At 35.8% G+C, this 19,325-nt stretch overlaps 1 protein-coding gene across 1 annotated transcript; it reads right to left on the bottom strand.

The window, feature by feature from the left end:
• Positions 1–284: 284 nt before the first annotated feature.
• LOC114284192 (glyoxylase I 4) lies at positions 285–3,669 on the bottom strand. The gene is made up of 3 exons (XM_028227090.2): positions 2,856–3,669; positions 2,049–2,154; positions 285–705 (listed from the first exon to the last, which is right to left on the bottom strand). The coding sequence occupies exons 1-3, from the start codon at positions 3,008–3,010 to the stop codon at positions 454–456; spliced, it is 513 nt and encodes a 170-aa protein (XP_028082891.1). The 5' UTR covers positions 3,011–3,669; the 3' UTR covers positions 285–453.
• Between the last annotated feature and the right edge of the window lie 15,656 nt (positions 3,670–19,325).

Consider the following 19,325-nt stretch of genomic DNA (forward strand, 5'->3'; position numbering starts at 1 on the left):
GTAACACTATTAACTACAGGGATAAGAATATAATTTCCAAAACATCAATAGGTGAGATGTAATTGAACCAAAGGTGTCTATGTAATTTATCCTAAGTAGAATATTTTTTAGTATAAATTTGATATATGAAAAAAAAACTTGTACCATTCATACAAAAAAAACTTATAATACCATAAAAATGAAATTATTTCCCCACCAGTCCACTGAAACACAATTTGTCTATAAAAACCCTACCCCAGTTAAAGCCTGCCCTGGAAGAGTGACGCAATTTGCAAGACAGCTCATCAAGAAAATTCCAATTAGGCCACATTCAAAGTGACCATTTTCATTTGCCATCACCAAGTTCTTATTACATGAACCTAAAGCAAGTAAACAAGAAAAACAAAAATAAAAACAAAAAGACATGCACACAAAAACAAATTTAGTATTAATTAAAGCTCATGAGCTCTTCTCCTATGGTCGGACGATTTGTATCTGCTGCTGATGTTGCATCTTCTGAAGGTTCAGCCTGGAGCATGACCGGACCATCTCTCCGGCAAGCGGGATCACTGGGATGTTATCGCAATTGCATATCTCGATCATGAATCCATCTGGGTCGTGGAAGAACAGTTGATCAACGTAAATTCCACCTTCCTCTACCCGCTGCCTCACGTAGTCGATTCCCATTTCCTTCAGCTTCTTCTCCACTGCTGTCATGCTCTCACACTGCGCGATAAAATCACAATTAAAAACCTTTGCGTTCTTTCTTTTTTTTACTCAATCATAAAAATAAAAATAAATATAAAAAAGCACACACACACACTAAAATTATTATATTTATTATTTATTTATTTAAAATGATGTGACATAAAACAAACATTAGGATTGTGCTGATGATAATTAGGTTTCATGTTAAATCAAATTTTGGATACAAGCTTTACTCCAATGAATGTTACGTATATTTCAGTTTCACAGACACAAGTCCAAATCCAAAACCCCTTCCAACCTCAGGCTGAGCTGGACTTGATCAGCAGAGTTTTGCAACAAATTATTATTATTACTTTTTGTTTTAGTATTTATTTATTTTTCAAATAACATTTAGTGTTTAATTTTTATGGTAATTCAGATTAAAAACCGTCAAAAAAATATACAATAAGTCTATGAACATGGAACAAATATGTAGACTTATTTTAGAATAAGATTAGATGTTATTTTACTAAATGAAGATAAAAAGTAATGAAAGTTGCTATTGAAAAACCCAATCAAAAGTTGTTGCCAAATGGGATAGTTGCTTAGAGTTATTTTACTAAATGAATTCCATTTTAATTTTTATTATTTTAATTAAATAAAAAAAAAAGCTATATATAGCTGAAAATATATATATAATGTATTAATATATCTAAAAGTGCATAAAATTATAAAAATGTGCTGAAATGTGTAAAAAAAATGAATTGAAATTACAAAATTTTTGTCATTTGGTGTTTATGATCCTATATATAATATTAATTTTAAGTTTTAAATCTAATTTTAATTTAACGTCAAAGCACAATTTTCTCATATCAATCAGATGACATGTAAAAAAATTTCACAGTAATTGAAACCAGAGTTAAACTTCTAAAATTATTATGGTTGAAATTATGACAAGGATGAAGCTTTCTCTCCATTCCTTTAAATAGGAGTGGATAGTCATCATGGGCTAATTTTGTTTATTTTCAAACAAATGAATGTATGTTCTTAAAATCATAATTGTCATTTATTTTTTGAACATGGTTAATATTTTCAACTCAATTTTTTATTTTTAAAATGATAAGAGGTTAGAAAATAAATGAATCGGATCATCAAAATAGACCCATATGATTGGATTAGATGAATTGAGTTTAATGAAAACTGAAGGATAATTCAATTTCTAAGAAGCAAAATAAAATTTGAATTATGCCTTCTTGCCTGCGTCGATCGCTGTTGTTTGCGTCTCCATTTGTAACACAATTCACAGACTTATTATTATTATCAGCATCGCAAATATTTGAAAAGTATGCCAAAAACATTAATCAATCAGTGGTAGAAATTACCTGAAAAGAAATATGATTGTCCTTTGGATCGATTTCTCTTTTCTTTGGCATGTTTTCTGGATCTTCTGACTGCAATAGATGTATTCCAATTCCATAACTGAACAGCCTATACATGATCCACACACACACACATATCATAAAATCTTAGCAAGAAAATCAACTTCAAAACTTTTCCCGAGAAAAATTAAAAAAGTACAGAGAGTTTATATTCTAATTTCTAGGTGGGTTTGTTTCGTTTTCATATGTATGTATGCATGCATATATATCCAACTTCCAAGTTTTTATCATTAGGCTTACATAAACTAATTAAGAAAAAAAAATCATAATCGTAGCAAGAAAATCAACGTCAAACTTTTCCCGAGAAAATAAAAAGAAAAGAAAGTACAGAGAAACTTCATTATACTCTAGGCGGGTTTGTTTTCATATGTATGTATGTATATATAACCAATTTCGAAGTTCTTATAAGCCTACACAAAGCAAGTAAGAAAAAAAAAAAATCATAATCTTAGCAAGAAAAATCAAAATCAAACTTTACCCGAGAAAATAAAAAGAAAAGTACAGAGAAACTTCATTATATTCTAGGTGGGTTTGTTTTCATATATATGTGGGTTCTTTATTTTAAGCCTACATAAACTAATTAAGAAAGAAAAAAAATATCATAATCTTAGCAAGAAAATCAATGTCAAACTTTTCCTGAGAAATAAAATAAAATAAAATAGAAAGAAAGTACAGAGAAACTTTATCATAGTGTGTTTGTTTATGTATATATTAAATTTCCGAGTTTTCATTTATCTATGAATATTATACCATGCTCCATCAAAATCAAATGAACAAGGCCTCCTCACAGGAATGAACCCAAGAATATTCTGGTAAAAATCAATGGAGTTCTCGACTGATCTACAAACAAGAGAGATGTGATTCAAAGAGGTCAGGTGCAAAGGGTTTCCCATGTTTTCCTTCATTTTTCTCGAGAAAGTTTCTGAATTTTTCCAAGAGATGAAGATAGGATTAAGGGGATCTAAGAAAGAGCGAATATCAAGCAAATGAGATACAAATTATAGAGAGAGAGAGAGAGAAAGAGAGAGACTAGTAGGTGAGGAGAGAGAGGGAAGATAGCAGATATTTGCGGGACTTCATGAGATGATACTGAAGGCTGTTAGAGCTGGTTCTATATAGGAGACCTGAAGGCCCACCAAGAATCCTAGAGAGTATTTTTTTTTTAAAGTTTTTTAAAGTGGTATATTGTGTGGTTGAGATTTAATGTTGAAAAATTGATGTGACTTGTTATTAAATCTCAACCACGCAATGCACCACTCTAAGAAATTTTAAAAAAAAAAAAACTCTGAAAGATCCTTACTCAGCCCTCTTGTTCGACACGAGTGCGTCATGAGATGTCCACATGTTGGATATACTGTGTGTCTGCCACGTAAACTGACGCATTGCTGACTCGGATCACGAGCTCTACTTCTACCTACCAGTTTGTACGGATTCAATTTGTATTCTGTAGTGTTTGTCAGGTATCATTTTAGAAAATGCTATGCATGATTCTCGTTTCATCTTACATGAACCGACCAAGAATTTTAATATTGAAAAAATAAGCCAAAAGCTATTCGGGATTTTGAAGAAAGAGGTTCAGATATTGTTCTTGGTTGCTTGTAAGGACATATGATGAGAGTTTCTCTAATGGCTTCAATAAAATTTGATCCATTAGTGTCAACTATTAAATTGTTTTGAGAGCTAATTATTTTACTTGGTTTTTTAATTTTTATAGAAAGACATGTAAGAAAGTAGAGAAAAGCCTTCACTTTTCGATTTTTTAATTTTTTTGGTGGATTCAGAGAACTTGCTGTGACTAAGGTCACAATAAGGGATTGTCGCGTCTCGATAGGTGTTTTTTTAAGGTTTTTTCAATAATTCGAGCCGTTCATATTATAAGGTTTGTCAAAAATAACATTTATGCAAAAAATTAAGTTAATTGAAAATCTATAACCCTATGATCAGATTATAATTATTTAAAAAAAAATATTAAGTCATATGAACCATTTATTTTTGTAAAAACAAATATTCTTTTGTTACGGAACTATAGATGTCCAATCAATTTTATTTTTTATACAGCTAATCTACTAAATGGTTCAAATTATCGAAAAAGATTCGAAAAACCCCCCATCGAAGCATCACAGCACGCTACTATCACCTTAGTTCATATCTGTTTGGCTCCATAAATTGCCAAAACAACCCTTATTAGTGTAGATAAAAATTTGAAATTTTAAACGACAAAATTCAACTGATAGATCATGAAATTAGATAGATAGATAGGTGGTATGAGTTTACAACCATCTCCTTTTCTTTACTATTGTTTTTTAAGCGACGAAATCAGTTGTTAGCTATTAAATTAGCATCCTATGAGAGTTAATCTCCCTAACTATGCAAAACATCAAGTGCTTACTTTATAATTTAACTCCCCCTTATATTAGCACCATATTAGTTTACAACCATCACTTTATCTTGGGGGTGTTTGTTTCAGCTTTTTAAAGCTAACTTATAGCTTTTAGCTTTGAAAAAGTTATTTTGCACTGTTTGGTTAAACTTATTTCAAACAGTTTCTGATTCTAACAGCTTATTTTAACTTAGAAAAGTTGATTCTGAGAAGCTGCTCACCCCTTGTTTCCGATTATCAGCTTCTGCTGTGGACATGTTAATTTATGATTATATTCTTAGATTTTTTTATTTTTTATTTTTTTTAAAATAGAAAAAGACCCAAATGGACTATAGATTATTATTATTATTATTTATAAGAAATGTGGACAAGTAGTAAATAACAAAAAATAAAAATTAATTGAAAAAGTTATTTCGCAGCTTATTTAACCAACACTACTCAGCAACTTAAATTTATAATCCAACAACTATACCAAACAGATTAACAACTTCTGATTAAAGTCATAATCTATAATCTGTTAAGGTATAATCTATAAGCTGTTTTAACAGCTATACCAAACGGAGTCCTTGTTTGGATGCTGCAACTTAATTATCATTAAAACAAATATGAGTTTTAGGATTAAATTTTTTTTGTCAAAAAATTAAAAATTATTGTAAAAAATATTTGGAAATTAATTCTTAAAATATCAATTCAAAAAGTCAAAAAATAACTTTTACCAACGAAATTTTGAAAATGTCAATAATAAATGCATTATGGACAACATAATTTAGTCCCAAATGGATTTATTTTTGACAAAAAAAAAAAAAATTGGTTCCAAACAGATAGCAATTTAATACTAAATGTCTAACTTTGTAATTAAAAATAAAATAATAATACTTATGACCAAAAAAAATTTATTTGGTCCATAAAAAGTAAATTTTTTCTTAAATTTTTGTTTCTAAAACCTTAGGCCCGTTCGGTTTGGGATTCCAAAACAATTTTTGAGAGCCCAAAATTGAAAGTTCATTTCTTTAACTCTATTCCCAAAGCTATTCTCAAAATTATTCTAAATTTATTTCTATTCCCAAAATTATTTCAAATCTATTCCAAGTTTTTCTCTATTTGCAAAATTATTTCAAAATTATTCCAAATTTATTTCTATTCCCAAAGTTCTTTCAAATCAAATTTATCTCTATTACTAAAGCTGCATTAATCTAACCAATATCTATATTGAAGTATGTAGTACATTATATTTTTAAGTTAATCGAATTTTTTGAATGAAACTTTGTAAAAAGTTATTTGTCAATTCATATAAAAATTTAAAACAAAATGAATTTGTATTTTGAATTAATAGAAAAATATTTTTGAAAATAGTAAACATAAAAAAAAATGTGTTAAAGTTAAATTTGGACAACTAGTGTGAAATGAGTAAATAATTTTTAAAACTTTGTTTGGTTTTGCAATATTCAAAAACAGTTTTTGAATTTTGAATTCGTATATTTTTATTTATAATGAATTTTATTTAATATACTGGCTTTTTTTTAGATACATCTAATCTAAATATACACTTAGAAATTTTTTTTAAAAAAAAATGTGAAGAAATTTTTTAAAAACTCAATAAATACAAAAAACAAAATACAAAAATGTATTAAATTTTTGTATATTTGTTAGTATTTTGTGATTTTTTTTCATAAATTTTATATGTTTTAAGTGTATTTAGATTGAGTGAATTTAAAAACTGAAAAAAATTGATTATGTTCATTACAAATAATAAAATATAGATGAAACTCAACTATTTTTCAAAATTCCAAAAGTAAAAAATTTGACTAATACGGAATACATTTAAATTAGGTGCATCTAAAAAGTTTAAAAAAATACTAAAATACGAAGAAAGTTCATTAAAGACAACAAAACACGAAAAATTAAAAAAAATTCGAAAACTCAAAATTTAGTTTTAAAAACTCAGAACCAAATAAGTTTTGGATTTTCAAATTTTTAAAAATATACAACCAAACAACTTTTCAAATTTTATAACTTTTTTCAAAAAATTATTTTTTAAAATTAATTTTAAAAATCAAACCAAACAGACCTTAATTTGTTTTTTTTTTTGATTAGCAAAATCTTTATTGATAAAAAGAAACATACAATTCATATGCGATTACATCAATAAAGAGGTGGAAGTGCAAAAGTATCAAAGCGGACTACCGCAATCCCAACTAGGTTGGCACCAAGAAAAATGCCCTATCATTTGCTGCACAACCACAAAAAGTTGGTGAGAAACCAATACAACACTAAGGAAAAAAAAGAAAGACAGACCACATAGCAGCCACAACATGCCACACCAAACAGCTGCAATCAACAATCCAACTCTGTCCTAGAGGCAGTACTTCACTTGCTACAGGTTGTACATTATAGCATTCACAGAGAAATTAAAAGAGGGGGAAGAGGATCTGAACCATAACGCAATCTTGATTTTGATAGCATCACACAACTCTTCAAAGTCCACCTGAGAGCCATTAAAGATATTGTCATTACGATGCCTCCAAATAGACCAGAGTACTGCCAACGAAATAATGTTCCAAAGCACCATTTCCTTTTTTTTTTAGTTTTATACCAGCCCACCAAAGAAGAAGGCTACCTACAGACCCAAGTATTGCCCATTTTACTCCCCACCAATCTAAAATTTTGGACCAAATTCTCCAGGTAAAAGGGCAAAACAACAACACATGATTAACAATCTCCAAATCATTATTACAGAAGATACAATTCACATTAGACCCTTTACTGAGAACACCAAGCCTTTGAAGAAAATAGGATGTCTTAATCCTACCTTTCCATGATAACCATCCAAAAAACTGAACCCTTGGTGGAGCCACATTCTTCCAAATGAACCCAGCTATTGTGCTAATAACCTTAGAAGATAAAACAATCCAGTTATAAGTAGAGGCAACAGTGTATAAACCATATTTATCTGTCTTCCATCTGATACTATCCAACCTACCAAACCTAAGCACTGGTGCATTGAGTAAAAACAAATTCAGCCTCCCCAACTCCTCCAATTCCCACTGAAACAAAACTCTTCTGAAGTTAAGCTTCCATTCTTGAATACCAATTCCCCTGCTCCTCACCCCTGCCACAGTCTCAAATTTGTCCAGAGACACAGAAAATAGTGTGGGAAATTCATCTTTTAAACAGGTATTCTCAACCCAAGTGTCAGTCCAAAACTTTGTTCTCCTGCCATCACAAATGTCCAGAACTATGTTTTGCTTGAAAAAATTCACCAGTTCAGGACACTAGCCAGCAACACCCGCAATATCTCTCCAGATCATAGACAGCTTGTTATTTTCAACAGGTAAAGGCCACCATCCTCTACCAACCTCAGAGTATTTATTGCATATCGCTTGTTTCCAAAGTGCATTATCTTCAATTCCAAATCTCCACCGCCATTTCAACAGAAAACAATTATTCCAAAGTCTAACATTTCTAATTCCTAAACCCCCTTGACTTTTACTTTGAGTCATATCCCCTAATTTAACCAAATGAATTTTCCTCCTAAGCTCATCTCATCCCCATAAAAATCAAGACTGAATTTTCTCAAGCTCATTTGCAACTCCTTCTGGCATCTTAAACAAAGATAAGTAATAAACCGGTAAAGAAGATAACACTGACTTGATCAATGTCAACTGTAGACATCCCCGAACGTCCCGAGAGGAAAATCCCCCCCGTTTTGTTCGTATGGGCTCACTACAGTTCAGGACTCAATATCACGGTCCTGTATCTAATCTCGCAGAGTGCAATGCAAGACCGATGAAATCATCAAAGAGTACAAATCCGGCAAATCGTTTTTGAAAACAGATTTTTTTGAAAGAAGTGCCAAATATGGACTGCTTTGCCAGATACAGAGTCGCCACCTAAATATTTTATTTTGGGAAATTTAGAAAACCCTGACTCGTTGCCTAAGGCCACGTGTCCATCATCACCAAAGTTGCCTCTTCTCGGGAACTTGGGTACGATTGGGGAAGGTCACTTCGTGAGCACCCCCACTCGCCCGACCAAAGATCGGCATCTACTAACCATGATATCTAGTTTTGAAAATATTATGCGTTCTTATTCCGATTATTAGCCTAGATTTACTATGTGATGCACACAGCATACAAATATAGACCGGATCGCCTGAATTGGAACAACACATCTCATGTTTGTTTTGAAAATGGTTTGCTACTCGCAAGTAGGCTTAAAATGCAGACTTTGCCACCCTTGGGTGGGCTTAGAAAACAAGATGATTTGCCACTCTCAAGTGGGCTTAAAACTCACAATTGATGAATTGTTTCAATCCAAATAACCCAACCTTCATCCACGGGCATACAGGCAGGTATACCACGTAAGCACATAGCCTCATGGTAAGCATGCTATCATGGCAGTCACTCACACGCATGCAAGGATGCTAAAGCATAAATACTTACCAAGTACTCCAAGCCAAAACAAAAGCTAGTTAGAAATCAATACAGGATCCTAACTATACAAAAATGCCTAATGCAACACATGCAGGAATGCAACTACAATAGGCTCGGCTATTCTAAGATGGCATATGATGATGTTACAGCTAACACGTATTCAATTTGGAATTGAAATACAAATGCAGTTAGTATGATGCGCTGAGCCCGGTGCATGCAAGACAGATGAATGATGCAAACATGTAAGCATAAGTATGCTAATTGAAACATGCCCTAATCTAACCATCATAAGCTGGTAAATAAAAAGGAGAAAGATGTGGGGTTGGAAGACATACATCACACGCACGCACACTTATTACAATTGTGCCCTCGCTCGGAGGGTCCGAATAAATAATACAGTCCGAATAATAATTACAGTCCGAATAAGTACAAAACCCTAATTAATTAACAATTTAACTAGGAAAGCAAGTAAATTAGCATGGAAATCCATTGCGATGCCCCAATTCGCCTCTGTTTGCAATTAATGCTGGAATGCTATGCAAGGCTTTAGAAAGCTGCTGATTTCTGATTTGCTGCAACAGAGAGCAAGAAAGGGGCACAGCAAAGTATTTTCACATATGTATGCATGAATACTCTTCAGGGAGTTTAGTCCTCGATCCTCATGCCACCAATCACGCATCTCGATGCATGATGGCCGAGGAGTCGAATTGCACGACTCGATGTGAAATGAATGCACATATAAACACAATAAGACCTAAACACCATCATGGGTAATCCGGAGTGTCGGCGACCGGGAATTGAGACACGTTCCGTTACTCGGAGTACGAAATGTCCCTCATTTCCCGTGCTTGGGCTAACTCTTATCTCAAACACAATGCAAATGTGATGGCATACACAATGCGACTAACATACAACCTAGCATACGCAATGCTATGAAATGGCATACACAATGCTCGATGTAACATGCCATACACAATGCTCTAACATGCAACTCAGCATACACAATCCTATGGACCGAAATGGCATACACAATGCACGATGGACTTACACCAACATGAGTGGACCTCAGCCACACTCACATCAGTGGCCATTAGATGAAAATGAGACAACCGAAATGCGTGCACACGTACACAAATACCAAGGACCGAACCTAAGGCATGACATGCAACTCCAACAAGGCATAGCAAAGGATGAAACATGACATAGAATAGCATAAATTACAGCTCTGAAACAGCATGAAATATGGTCCCGAACATGCAAATATGGCGCACAATGCAAGCTAGAGGGCCTGGGTACCGAAACTAGTGAAGTGCGTTACACTAGAGGTACCCAAAGCAATGCACCAAAGGCGAAACCAACCCCAAACAGACCCTAGGCAGGTCTAAAACAATGGGAAATTAGCCTAAAATGATGACTCGGAATGCAACGAAATGGAGCTCATTCAATGGTCGGTAAATGGGACATACAAGCCCGACTCTCAAACGCATTTAAAGAGATGAAAACATGGCAACATGGAATTCAAACAAGCTCTGAAATGTGATGAATAATAGGCTCAAAACATGAACACACCTCAGTATATGTATGGAATGGATCTCAAAAACTCAAAGCTAAGAGTGGACCTTGAATTACAAGCATGCAAAACTAACATCATTCAACCATAAGACCCAAAATAGAGCTAGAACAGTCCAAAATAAGCACATTATCAGTTTAAGGCATGGCCAAAATACGCTAGAATCAATGGCCTATAAAGCATGCAAAGAAAGCTAGTGAACCATGAGTTGTTCTACAACCATATGAAGCATATGAGGGCTCACCCAACCAGCCAAAAACAGAAATATTTCGTACCAAAATATGCCCAAATAACCACTGAAACTCAGTCAACACATGCAAGAATGATGAGCCCCTTTGGAAAGCCATGCAAGGAGTTGTTCTACACATACATGATAGACAAACAAAAGGGCAAAACCACTTCTGGAAATGAGTTATGAAAGCCCTAAAACCCACCAAAAATAGCCTGAAATTGGTCTAGGAAGCATGCAATGAAAGGTCCCTTTGAAAGGCCTTGAATGGGATTGTTCTACACATGCATCATAGACATAAAATATGGTCAAAGGGGCTCTAGAAAAAGTCAAGGAAGACCTTAAAATTCACAAAATAGGGCCTGAAATAAGACTTCAAAGCATGCAAGATGGAGCCCCTTTGGAAGGCCAACAATGCTAGTAAAGAGAACAAGGGGTGAGAGGGTCACCCCTCTCTGATTTTGAAGCTCAAAAGCACATCTAAGCCACTAAAAATCCACTGGATTTCAGTGGCTAAAAGGCCAAACCAAGGCCAATGCAAATGCTCAAATATAAGGCTCAAAACATGAGGAAATAAAGCATGGAAGGGGGAAGATGACCCCAAAAACAAAAGAGTCCTTAAACAAACATGTTTAGAAGATCAAAACAAGACTTTTTATAGTTTATGTAAAATCTCGAAAATGCTTGCAAGTAAGGCTAAGATATCATGCAAAATAAGCCCTAAAAGAGAGATGAAACATACAAGGATGTAGGAGACCTCAAGCAGAAAAGTATCCTTAATAAAACTTCAAGAGGAGCTCAAAATAAGACACTTTAAAGTTTATAACAAAACCCAAAAATGCTTTCAAATAGGGCTAAGCTATGGAGCAAAATAATGCAAGAAAAGGAGAAATGGAGACTTACCCTTGTAGCACAGCAATGCAGCAACTTCTGGACCAAGTTGGTGAACCTTCAACCCCTGAAAATCAGTCCCAAAGTGATGGAATAGATGGTGGAGGTGGTAGGATATAAGGTGTAGTGTAAATGACCAAGAACAAAGGTGCTTTGAGCTTAGATGAGAGAGATATGGAGAGTTGTATGTATATGCCTCAGCTGGTTTTTTTCTAACCCTTGCAAATGAAGACAAGCCTCTCCTTTATAGAGGAGAGGCTCTAAAGCTTCTCTTGGAAGCTTCAAATATCCTCCATACACGTGTATGGAGGATGGTCCAAATGCCTCCCAACTGGCACAGCTGTGATGCATTCAGAGAGAGCAAAAAGCAAGAAGCAGGCCGACCAGTTCAAGTGGTCGGCCTGCCACTCTCCCTGGTCGGCCGACCAGGGGTCAAAAGGTTCAAGGAGAAATGCTGGCAGGCCACCCCAGAAAGGTGACCTCCCAGATGAGTGCAACACAGCTGTATGGTGGAAAGCCAGAAAAAGTGACCCTAGAGAAAGAAAAATCAGCTTTTTAGCAAGGTTTAAAAGGGTAAAGAAGAATTAATGGTTGGCCTACCCATATTGGTGGCCTCCCAGATGAGTACAATACAATGGTGGTATGAAAAACCAGAAATTGTGGCTCAAAAGTGAGAAAAACCAGCTTTCTGTCAGAAAAACCGGCTGGAGGAGAGAGAAAAAGAGAAACTGGTTTCCAAGGGGAAAAGGTGGCCTCCCACCATACTACCACCTCCCTAGCAATGAAAATAGGGTCCCTACCAAAAATGGACCAAGACGGATGCAAAACGAAGGTTCGGGGGCTAAAACGCGCAGTCTGGGGTCCCAAAAACAGGCTGTTAGGCACCGAAAGTGGCGTATGATCACGAAGGTGGTCTCCCGGGCCACAGTGTCCCTCTAAAGGGAGGAAACAAGGTGTGTGCCCAAAACCGGAGCAAACGGAGGTAGTTAAGCGGTCCCGAACCGAGGCACACAGCTGACGGCTCCGAAAACCAAAAATTGGGCTCCAAACGGGAAAAATGGCCTACGACCACGAAACGTAGCCTACGACCACTGAGAGATGGTCTACGAGACCTCTCCCTCCCTTCGGAAAGAGAAAACAGAGAAAACAGGACCTGGTTCACAAGCCGAGGCAAAGCACAAAAGAGCCCCGAAGTCTGGGGGCAAGGCTCGCAGCTGAGACTCCGCAACCTCAGAACGAGCACAATATGCAACATCATCGAGAGCTCAGTTGGTGACGTTTGAGTCTTAAGGTCGGTCAAAAATGGGGTGTCTACATCAACCTACTTGCAAATGATAGGAATATCCTTTTCTAAGAAGCCAATCTTTGTTTACATTTGTCAAGCACTGGTTGCCAAGTCCTTCTTCTCCTTGGATTAGCTCCCAAAGGAAAACCCAAATATTTGAGTGGCAATCTTTGATGCAAACAATTCAGTTTAGCAGCAAGATCTTCAAGAAAATCATCATTGATCCCAACCCCACTGACCACACTCTTATAGTAGTTAATCTTGAGCCTTGACAAAATTTCAAAACATCTCAAGATCCTTTTTATGGTGACTACCTCCTCCCAATCAGCTTCACAAAACAATACTGTGTCATCGGCAAACTGCAAATGGGTTATCTTTATACCATTAGAACCAACAACTCCCCCTTTAATCAAACCCATTTGTAAAGCTCTGCCCAACAAGATGTTTAAACCCTTAACCACAATATTAAAGAGGAATGGTGATAATGGATCACCCTGTCTAAGCCCTCTCAGAGGTTTCTCAACAGTTGGTGATCCATTAACCAAAATAGAGATATGGGCTGAAGATACACAGTCTTTCATCCAACTGATCCCTTTAGAACCAAACCCAAAATTTGACAACATAAAGAAAAGGAACCCCCAATTTATTGAGTCATAAGCTTTCTCAAAATCAAGTTTCAAGACAATACCTTTTATCTTATTCTTCTTCCAGCCATCAACAACTTCATTGGCAATCAATACTCCATCCAAGATATTTCTGCCTCCAATAAATGTTGATTGAGACTCGCTAATATTCATAGGCATCACTTGCTTGATCCTATTGGATACTACATTTGCAAGAATTTTGTACAGAGAGCCTATGAGACTAATAGGCCTATAATCATTAAGGCAAGAAGAATTATCAATTTTTGGTACCAAGGCAACAAAAGAACTATTAACACCATGAGCCAACTTAGAATTTTGATGAAACTCGTTCATGAATTGAAATACATCACCCTTAAGTGACTGCCAACACTTCTAGAAAATCAACAGATTAAAACCACCAGGCCCAGGGGCCTTATTCCCATCGCAAGATTTGATTACTACTACAATTTCTGCTTCAGAGAACTCAGATTCTAATGCTTCCCTAATTGCATCACCCCTAATAGACTTACAAGAACCAAATAAGGTTGGCCTTTTGAACCATGTTTCAGTGAACTGATTCCTAAAATGCTGAAGAACTTTAGCCCTTATTTCTTCAGGATCTTCCTTGATAACCCCATTAACATTTAATGAACACAATACATTTCTATTGTTTCTGGAGGCAGCCAAAATATGGAAAAAATTAGTGTTTTTATCACCTTTTAATGCCCAATTAACTCTAGATTTCTGAAACCAAACCCATTCCATCATTTTGGTCAACTTCTAAACTTCCCCTTTAGCCTCCCTTCTTCTAACAAGTTCTGATGCAGTTAAAGGTCTATCTGCAGTTACTAAGTCAAGCAAATGCAGTTCCTGTTCCAGAAACTTGAGTTTAAATTCCATATTTCCAAAAACTTCAATATTCCATTGCTTGAGAACCAATTTAAGTGCTTTAAGCTTCCTTAAACACTTAAAACCAGCCCAACCCTGAACAATGGTTTCAACCCAAGTACTTTCCACCAAGGATTTAAATTTAGGATGAAGGGACCAAGAATTTAGGAATCTAAATGGCTTTAAATTCCTCCATTAAAAGAATAGGACAATGATTTGACAACCTCCTAGGTAAGCCCCAAAGCTTGAAATTGAAATTTTGCACCCATTCTGGACTTAACAAAAACCTGTCAATCCTGCTCCACCTCTCACCTTCTTGAGAGTTACACCATGTGAATTTTCTCCTCATCATATGTATGTCATGAACCTTAATTTGTTGTAATATACAACCATATAAACCTTACATGCTTTAAGGTTTTGTTTTAATTTTCTTCTTAGTCATATTTTTGTTTGGAGAGAAAACACCATGATACATACTTTTTTACATAGAGACACGCATTATTCTCTCAAATTTAATTGATCAATTTCACCATGTAGATTGTATTGTGTTAGAATTTCAAGCTTGTAATATACTTATACCTTCAAAATGTTCACCTTCTTAAATTATGTCATACATGCAAACTATCTTTGAAGATCTCAAGGTAAATGTTTAAATGTAAATTTTCTAATTTAGTTATTACTACTATTGGAATATATTATATTATGTATATATACCATATGAATGGATTATCATAGATGAATTTTTCATATTTAGGTTTGTCTCCTCCTATATAAAAGAGTTTTGTATACATTATTCATTATTCAATTAAGTACAAGAATTTTCTCTTTTCTCTTTTCTCTACCTTGCTCTCACAACATGGTATCAAAGCACATGGTCTAAATTTTTTCTTCTCTTTATTCTTAGTTTGTTTCTCTCCTTCTTGTTCAGTCTCGTCAGATTGACAAAACACAGAAACAATCACATATTCATCATCCAACGCCACAAACCACAGCCTCATTAGACCTCCCACACGCCTTACGTGTATACAGCTCCCAGTTGCCGACGTAAGTCCTTAGCAACTTCTCTTTTCGCGCTGATGTCAGCCATATCCCGACAGGGCCACACATTTTTCTTGCTAATGTGCACCACACCTTCTCGTGCTATCGTGAGCTGTGTGTTTCTAACGTCATCACTGGCGTCTATCCTGTTCTCCAGTACACTGTGCCTCCCTCATTGTTACCTTGTGCAGCGCCTTCCTCTGCTAATATGCGTCGCGTGTTGCTGACATCACCCTCTTCACCGTGACGTTAGCCCTAGTCTCTTGGTTGACCAGTTCAATACCAACAACTTTGACCAACTGATTCACTACTCTTTTGGCCGGTTCTTCTCTAGTTTAGAATAGTTCCAGCCTATTTTCAATCTCCTGAATATACTAGTGTGCTTTGTTTTTGGAAAATCAAACTCAACAAAGCATCTTTTTTTATTTCTGCTGTATTTGTGCATCATGGATTGTTCAAATGATATCCATTCAATCTTTTTTACATTATGGGTCCAATTATGTTCTCTAGGCACAAGCTCTCTTCAGACTCATCAAAGGGAAGCAGCTTTCGCGTATTATCACGGGTGCTCTTTCCAAACCCATCTAGGAAGAAAAAAGAGATTGCCTCTATTTTTTATGAACGCCTTGATAAATGGGAAGGTAAGAACTACCAGATTATCACATGGTTCCAGGCCACTCTATTCTTTTCATTAGTTTTCAATTTGGTCAGTTCCAGGATACCAATCAAATTGATTCTCCTACAAAGGCAATTTGGGATTTGTTAAAGGAGCATTATCAGACTACTGGCCATGCTCACTAGTATCAATTATTACAAATACTTCATCACATGCGCCAGGCACCTAGTCAGTCCATCAATGATTTCTTGTCTTAGATGTCTTTGAATTAGCCATTTCTAAACCTACATGGGTCCACTTGGAGGATGCACAAGAATTATCAGGGACTTTTGTAGTTTCTCATGGCTCTTAATATCATTTTTGAACCGGCTCAGGCTTCGTTTCTTTATCGTCTGCCACTGCCTACTTTAAACTAGGCCATTTCTAAATTACTATCAGAAGAAACTCGTTTTGGTATTCTTCAAACTGCAAAACTAGATTCAATTATGGCTAGTCTAGTTTCACGCCCACCTCATAGTTCCTCACCCTTTCAGTCTCCAAGCTTATGCATTTACTACCACAATCGTGGCCTACTTGCCACCCATTCTCTTGTTCAATGTCCGGTCCATGAATGCTTGACTTGTCACAAGATTGCTCCTGGTCATCTTCAAAGCAACTGCCCAAAAGCTACCTCTACTACTTCTACTAGGGGAGGGTCTTCTCGTTTTGGGTCCCAATTTAGGTTTTCACATGGCCACTGGTCTGCTGCTGCTGCCTCTAAGGGTTCATCTTCTCACCACTCCACTGATTCTCCTCATCAATCTTTCTCTATGGATGATGTTGAATCCATTATCAAGCAGGTTCTAGTAAAATTTGATACTACTCCTTCCACTGCTCTCTCAGTCATCTCAAGTAACTCTTCATGTTATTTTGATTCTGCATGCTGTAATCATATGACTTCTGATTCTACTCTATTTTCTTCTATTTCCTTGTTCTCTCTCGTTCCCACTATATATATTGCCGATGGTCTCATATTTTTGTTAGTTATACTAGTTAAATCTCTACTTCCACTGTGCCAATTTCTGATGCTTATCATATTTCTATTCTTACATTAAATCTTATCTATGTTGGTCAACTATGTGAACTTAGTCTAACCATCAGCTTTTCTTCTAATGGTTGTTTGGTACAGGACCTTTAGGCGAGAGAAATCCTTGGGATAAGCCATAAGCATGGACGTTCGTTCGAACTCATCTACCTATGCATTCCACCATAACCATCTCATGCTAAACAACCCGCATTACCATTTAATAAAAGTACCTATTTGGATTACCCTAAGATGGCACGTGGTGTATTCTAACTTTTGCAAATTTATGGTGGATAAGAGGGGCAGTAAGGGTCTTACGCAGAGGGAGTACCTTTGGAAGGCCTTGATTCTTGGCAGTCCATTGATGTTGTGGCTCTAGTATTGTCATGACCCGAACCCGCCCCTAAAAGTTTGGATCATAACCGGCCAGTAACTCGTAGATTACCGAAGCCCTCAAACGATCATATAGAATATTTATGCTAATGGGGCCATAAATGAAAGCTTATAATAAAGAGAAGCTCATTGAGTTGTGCCAATCATGAGCAAAAATTATGAAGATAACCTCATAACACATTAACACATTTACATGCCCAAGCAAAAATATAAGTGCCACAAGAAATTTACACATATTATTTACAAACCCAAGACCATAATGGAAAAAACAAAATAAGGTCAAGGTGTTGTGTGAGTCAAAGAAAAAACTCCATTTCAGAGGCATGACTCGATTGCGTTACAAAATAGCTCTTGAAGCTAACTCTAGGGGTGTGCTCCATGCTGCTGATCACCTACATGTGCATATATAATATTGGGTAAGCGAAGCTCAGTGAGTAATAATATGGTAAAGCAGTGTAAATAGATGATCATAAGATTCTCACAATGTCCATAGTCATATATTCATATATTCAAAATGGCCTTAGGCCCAATCATATAACAAACGATATCAGGCCCAATCATATAACAAACGGCCTCAGGCCCAATCATATATCCAAAAGGCCTCAGGCCCAATCATATAACAAGCGGCCTCAGGCCCAAATATATAACAACCGGTCTCAGGCCCAGTCATATAACAACCCACCTCAGGCCCAAACATATAACAAGCAGCATCGGGCCCAAACATATAACAAGCAGCTTTGTGGCTTGAATTTTCATGCTCCTTTCGGAAGACGACTAGCCCCACAGTTTAGACTCCCGTGGTTCTGAATCTGATGTCATAAGTGCAATGTGAAACAGTGAAAACACAAAAAGAGTCCAAATTCGGCAATTCTTTTGGAAAATCGATGTTTGAATCAAATGCTAAAAATGGATTGTTTTGCCAGATTCAGAGTCGCCACCTAAATATTTTTAGAAAATTTAGGAAACCCGAGACTCGTGCCAAAGGCGATTAGTCTGTCATCAACAAAGTGTCTTGGCTAGGGAACTTAGGTACGAGAGGAGAAGGTCATGAATTGAGCACCCCACTCGCCCGATCAAAGATCGGCCTCTACTAATCATGATGTGATTTTTATTTACATTATATGCTCTTGTTTCGGTTTTATTAGACTAACTTTATTAGGTGACACACACAAAAATATAGACTAATTTGCAAGAATTAGAACATTTGATTTCCTGTTTTATTTGAAATCGTTTTGTGAATTTGCCACATGAAAGAGTGGGCTTAAAATGGACATTTAATCAAACTATCTCAATTCAAGCAACTAGCCTTCATCTACAAGCATTCAAACAATTATATCGTTTAAGCAATTAGCCTCATGGAAGTATGCTTTGACATGGTAACACAAACATTCGATGCAAGATGCTAAAACATAAAATTACTCACCTTGTGCTCCGAGCCAAAACAAAGTAAGATAATTAGAAAATATACATGCTCCTAATTAATGCAATATGACTAATTCAATGCACACATTTTGTATTTTTAATAGACTCGGCTATCAACATGGAATATAATTTCATCCAAGACATGCGATAAAGCACGTATTCAAGTAATGAATTTGAACATTGATATTGGGTTAGTATGATGAGCCGAACCTTGGATGTATGCAAGACAATGGATGCAAAGCAAAAGAATGCTAAGTTTAAAAAAAATGATGTTATATACTAACCATCGTAAGCAAGTAAGTAAAAGGGATAAAGACGTGGGGTTAAAAGATATACAACTTATTACATGTTGGCCCTCGTGCAAAAGAGTGCGAATCAATGTCCGAGAG

This window comes from Camellia sinensis, chromosome 4 (assembly GCF_055761805.1).
Source record: "Camellia sinensis isolate YWXY chromosome 4, ASM5576180v1, whole genome shotgun sequence".
Classification (NCBI taxonomy): domain Eukaryota; kingdom Viridiplantae; phylum Streptophyta; class Magnoliopsida; order Ericales; family Theaceae; genus Camellia; species Camellia sinensis.

Excerpts from the sequence above, each read along its gene's own strand:
- LOC114284192 (XM_028227090.2), bottom strand. The coding sequence starts at position 3,010 with ATGAAGGAAAACATGGGAAACCCTTTGCACCTGACCTCTTTGAATCAC. Across the intron at positions 2,155-2,855 it reads TTTGATTTTGATGGAGCATG|GCTGTTCAGTTATGGAATTG; the intron begins GTATAATATTCA and ends GATCATGTATAG. Across the intron at positions 706-2,048 it reads ACAATCATATTTCTTTTCAG|TGTGAGAGCATGACAGCAGT; the intron begins GTAATTTCTACC and ends TTTATCGCGCAG.